The sequence below is a fragment of the Belonocnema kinseyi genome, chromosome 3 (genome assembly GCF_010883055.1).
Source record: "Belonocnema kinseyi isolate 2016_QV_RU_SX_M_011 chromosome 3, B_treatae_v1, whole genome shotgun sequence".
Lineage (NCBI taxonomy): Eukaryota > Metazoa > Arthropoda > Insecta > Hymenoptera > Cynipidae > Belonocnema > Belonocnema kinseyi.
In genome coordinates, this window is record NC_046659.1 from 158,299,862 (window position 1) to 158,305,861 (window position 6,000).

Consider the following 6,000-nt stretch of genomic DNA (forward strand, 5'->3'; position numbering starts at 1 on the left):
TTCTTGCATAAAAATGCTTATTTTTAGTAGAAATTGTTTGTATTAAAATTACGGCTTTGTAGGAAATTCAACAAGTCTGCAAAAAAAGCCTTTTTTGTTGAAAATTCAAATATTTTGTGAAAATTCATGTATTTTGTTAAATATTTCTGTTTTCTTTTTGTAGAAAATTGCTCTTCTTACTTGAAAAATCATCTTTTCGATTAAAAATTGAATCATTTTATTGGGAAATTTAATTATTTTGTTTGAAAATTAAATTTTTTTATTTGAAAATAATTTTTTTAACTGAAAATTTAACCATTCCATTTTTTATTGTAAATTTATCTTCGTTCGTTAAAAATTCATTTGTTTGGTTTAAAATTGAACTATTTTGATGAAAATTGCTCTTCTTTAGTCGAAAATTTTTTTTTTGAAAACTCATCTTTTGAGGTAAAAAATTAATCTTATTGTTAGAAATTTCATCTTTTTGTTTGAAAATAATACAACTAGGTTGAAAATTAAACTATTTTTTGAAAAATGATCTTTGTGGTTTAAAATTGGACTATTTGTTTAAAAATTAATATTTTTTAGCAGAAAATTCATCTTTATGGTTAAAAATTCAGCTATTTTGTTGAAAATTCATGTTTTTTGTTGGAACTCTTCTTTTTTGTAGAAAATTAATCTTGTTTGACAATTTATCTTTTTGGTTGATAATCAAACTGCTTGATTGAAAGTTAAACTCTTCTGCTAAAAATGAGTCTTTTGGATTTAAAATTCATCTGTTTGGTTTAAAATTGATCTTTTTTAGTTCAATATTTAACTATTTGATTGAAAATATGTATTTTTTAATTGAAAATTTATGGAGTTTGTTGAACAATTGGCTTTTTTGGAAATAAATTAATCTTCGTTTTTGAAAATTAATTTTGTTGTTTGAAAATGTATATTTTTTGTTAAAAATTCAAGTATTACAGTTAAATATTCACAATTTTATTTAGAAATTAATCTTTTTGGTTAAAAATATTACTACTTGGTTGAAAGTTAAACTGATTTATCATTTTGTTGTTTTGGTTTTTTTTTAAACTATTTTTAGTTGAAGTTTGATATTTTTTGTTTCAAAAGATGACTTTTTGGTTGAAAATTGATTTTTGTGATTATAAAATTCAAGCATTGTGTTACAAAGTAATTCTTTTTGGTTCAAAATAAAATTATTTGGTTGAACTCATTTCTTAAAAGTTAATATTTTTGGTTTAAAATTGATCTATTCTAGTTTAAAATTTATCGTTGCATGTCAACATTTTTCAGTTTGTTTAAAATCTTGTAACTTTTTTTTGTGGCAAATTAATTTTTAAAATTAGAAATTTAATTATTTCATTTTTGTTTTAAAAGTATATTGAAAAATCATCTTTTTCATAGAAAATTAATCTTCTTGTTTAAAAATAAGTCTTGCTTATTAAATAGTTTATCCTTTTGTTTAAAACTTTAAGTATGCCAGTTAAATATTCATCATTTTAGATGAAAATGATTATTTTGGTTGAAAATAAAAGTACTAAGTTGAATGTTAAACTATTTTGTCAAAAATTAATGTTTTTGGTTTACAATGTATCTATTCCGGTTGAAGATGCATCATTTTAGTTCAAAATCCATTACTTTATTAAAAATTTTTCTTCGGATGGCAAATTGATGGAAAAATTGATATTTTTTAGTTCAAAATTTAACTACTTAGTTTAAAAATTTATTTAATTTGTTGAAAAATCGTTTTTTTTTTATAAAGCATTAATCTTCTTGTTCGAAAATCAATCTTGTTGTTTCAAAATTCAAGTATTCCAGTTAAATATTTATTATTTTAGTTGAGAATTAATATTTTGATTGAAAATAAAAGTTCTTAGTTGAAAATCTTTTGTTTGAAAATATATCTTTTTGGTTGAAAATTTATCATTTTGATTGCAAATTTGTTTGAAAATTTCCCAACCAGAAAGTGTATAATTTTAAAAGTTTTTCGAGTCATAAAAATTTAAAGGTTCACAATATATCTGGCAGTATTTAAAATTCTGCAATTTTGAATTGTGAAAATGATTGTGACTTTCGATTTGAAAAATGTCTACAATGGATAATAATTCTAGGGGAAGGTTTGAAATTTACTTTAAATGATTTAAATTTTAATGGTTTTGAGTATAAAAAAGTTTTTAGATCATAATTTTTGGCTGATACAATTTTTTTTCAGCTAGTCTAAGTTGGACGTTTTTTAATTCACTTGAATTTCTATAAATGTACTCTTTTCTACTTAATTTAATGGATTTTTTTTTTATTTAAAAATGTTTCAATATAATTGATACGGAGGATCAGTTGATAAAATGATTAAAGGATTTGAAATATTTTAGCGTATTTTTTTTTCTTCAAATTCCTTGGAATTTTCAGGAAATCTTTTTTATATTTCAGTAATTTAACGGGATTTAGAAAGATTTTTATTTATTTCAGTAGTGTTTGAAGGCTTTCAAAGACTGAAATATTTTAGTGTATTTTAAAGGATTCAAAAGCATTTTTAAGGGATTTAAATCATTTCAAGATATTTCCAAGAGTTTTGCATAATTTTAAGGAATTTTAATGTTTTAATCGATTTCAAAGAATTTATTCAAAAGAAGTGAGGGATTTCGTTAGGTTTCGAAGATTTGAAGAGATTTTCAAATATTTTTTGCATTTCAATTGGAATTCGAATTCAATTCTTATTAATGTATCCTAAATCCTTTTAAATTCTCTTCATTTTATTAATTTCATCTCATTCTTCTCATTTCTTTTAAATTTATTTGAATTCACTCCAAATTTATTGTAATCAATCAAATTTTTGTCGATTTTTAGACTGGTTACAATCCATTGGAATCCTTTTGAAATTAACTTGAATTATTCTGTAATCATTAGTCACTTCTTGTGTTAGAAATTAGTAGGATTTCAAACGATTTGAAATTTTTCTTGAAGTTTACCCTTAATTCTTTTAAATTCTTTGGAATTCTCTTGAATTTTTTTAATTTACTTGAATCCTTCGAAATTCGCTCAATTTTACTTAATTCAGTGAATTCTTTTGAATTTTTAAAAGTTTTTATTTAATTGATCCTGAAGTCAACCCACCTTGATAATTCTTAGGCATTTAATCAAATTCTTTTAATTCCTTTGAATTTATTCTGAGCTGATTTCAAATTTACTGAATTGAATTAGGTTTTTTTAAATTGTTTTCAATTAGTTTGATTTTTTTTTTAATCCACCTTAAATTTTTATGAATTTCATTGAATTCTTCTCTTTGATCTTAAATTCCTTTTAAATTCAATCAAGTTTTACGAAAATGAATGGAATTTTTTATATTTTTAAACATTTTCCTCAATTCATTTGAATTCTCTTGAATGTGAATTGAATTTTTTTGTTCGTGTGTTAGAAATTAGTAGAGTTTCAAAGATTTTACATTTTTCTTGAAATTCACCCTGAATTCTCTTCAATTTTCTTAATTTACTTGAATCCTTCTAAATTCGCTCAATTTTGCTTGATATTACATTATAAATTTGCTTAATCAAGTTATTTTTAAAAATTTTTTATTATTTTTATTTAATTGGACTTGAAGTCTATTACCCTCACCTTGAATTCTTAGGCATTTCAAAAAATTCTTTGAATTCTCTTGAATTTTTCTAAGCTTATTTCAAAGTTACAGAATTGAATTAAGTTTTTTAAACTGTTTTCAATTCATTTGATTTTTTTTAATCCACCTTGAATTTTTATGAATTTCATTGAATTCTTCTCCTTGATCTTAAATTCCTTTTAAATTCAATCAAGTTTTACGGAAATGAATGGAATATTTTATATTTTTAAACATTTTCCCCAATTCAATTGAATTCTTTTGAATGTAAATTGAATTTTTTTGTAGTCTTCGTGTGTTAGAAATTAGTAGTTTCAAAGATTTTACATTTTTCTTGAAATTCAACCTGAATTCTCTTCAATTTTCTTAATTTACTTAAATCCTTCTAAATTCGCTCAATTTTGCTTGATATTATATTATAAATTTGCTTAATAAAGTTATTTTATTTTTTATTTTTTAAAATTTTTATTTAATTGAACTTGAACTCTATTAACCTCACCTTGAATTCTTAGGCATTTCATAAAATTCTTTGAATTCTCTTGAATTTTTCTAAGCTTATTTCAAAGTTACAGAATTGAATTAAGTTTTTTCAATTGTTTTCGATTCATTGGATTTTTTTAAATCTACCTTGAATTTTTATGAATTTCATTGAATTCTTCTCTCTGATCTTAAATTCCTTTTAAATTTAATCAAGTTTTACGGAAATGAATGTAATTTTTATATTATTAAACATTTTCTCCAATTCATTTGAATTCTTTTGAATGTAAATTGCATTTTTTTGAAGTCTTCTTGGGTTGGAAATTAGTAGAGTTTCAAAGATTTGACATTTTTTCTTGAAATTCACACTGAATTCTCTTGAATTTGTATAAGCTTATATCAAAGTTACTGAATTCAATTAAGTTTTTTTACATTTTTTTTGTATTGATTTTTCAACATTTTTCTTAATTCTTTTGAATGTAAATTCAAATGAAAAAATTGTTGGCTTTAGATTTCGATTTTTTAAAATTACATTGACCGTGAAAATTGTTTGCGAACCGGAAATTTGTTTCTTTGATTAAAACAGCCACCCTGTAATTTGTTGATAAACTAAGAGCAATCATGAATATTTAAGGGGAGAAAACCGGGAGAGAAAAATTTAAAAAATAGTGTCCACCCTGAAAATGTAGTAGTGCTTCGAACAAATTTGTATTTTTTTATTTGTTTTTTTTTTTTTCAAATGAAGAAAATTTTTCAGTATTTCCTCTAGCGAATGCGGGCGCATCGCCACAAAGGCCCTGGCTCGGTCTGGACCACGTCAACAAAGCGCCGAAGCGTTCACGAATCAACTACCTCGAAAAGGCCATTAAAATATACAACTAAATTCGCGAACCTTTGAAGGAAAGTCAGTTTAGGCAACCACACGATAATTTATACTATATTATGTATAGTGCGACAGCGTTGTATTTGTATGCTACAAGTTGAGGATTGGAATTTACGCTTTGGTGCGTTTGGTCATTCGGTTAGCTGTCACGTAATTTTTAAATATTATAGTTACAAGTATCGAGTAAACACGAGCTTTCGTTTTGCAAAGCCGAAAAATAAAAGAAACGATACAAGAGACTGCAAAGAACCAGGTGGTGATTTCACGAATGATGAGACCAAAATGATCTGCCTAATTAAATTATCAAAGATTTTACGTGATTATCCACAACAACACAAAAAAAAACAAAACAAAAAAAAAACTATGAGAAAGACTGGCGTTATCTTTTAGCTCTGTGCAGCTTTAATTTTTTTAGATTTTACCATCGAGCTTCTGATTTTTTTTTCTTCTTTTTTCCTCGAGAAACTTTGTTAATGTTTCTATAATTATATAATCTGTGAGTCAATGCATCACCAAGCGAATCTGGTCGACAAAAATTCGGTCTAAGCACGTGAAATCTTTGTCAAGATATTTAAGCGTGCAAAGTGCAGCGAAATACCGTGTAAAGTAACAATTTCGTGCGATAATATAATCTCCATCACTCGCTAGATAGTCTTTATCGAACCCTCAGACTTTCCCTCTGTTCCCTATTTTGTAATATATATATATTTTTTTTTTCGTTTGAGATAGTGTCTTTTTCGTTTTCAAATGCAGTGTACTCGATGCATTTATCAGTATTGGGGTATCTATTGCAAAAATTAATAGGAGAGACCAGTCCAGAGTGGATAATTGTTTATTAAAAGCACAAATATACAGAAAATGGTGTATTTTCTTTTAAATTTATTAACAGGTATAGTTTCATAACTATTAATTAAAGTTAATGGATTATTTTGCATGCATTAGTGTTTTTAGTTTAATAATTATCCACTCTGGGATCGGCTCTCATATTTTTTTTTCAAGTCTCGCTCTCCAGATTTATCCATTCTATGAAAATAATCAACTTCTTTTT

General features: G+C 24.6%; 1 protein-coding gene across 1 annotated transcript in view; it reads left to right on the forward strand.

Moving 5' to 3' along the window:
- The window catches only part of LOC117170321 (ubiquitin carboxyl-terminal hydrolase 7), an 85,573-nt gene extending 79,974 nt beyond the window's left edge, over positions 1-5,599 (forward strand). Inside the window, exon 19 of the mRNA XM_033357024.1 lies at positions 4,827-5,599. Coding sequence (XP_033212915.1) covers positions 4,827-4,951 — 125 coding nt within the window. The 3' untranslated portion in view covers positions 4,952-5,599. The remainder of the gene's footprint in view (positions 1-4,826) is intronic.
- The last annotated feature ends 401 nt before the right edge of the window (positions 5,600-6,000 follow it).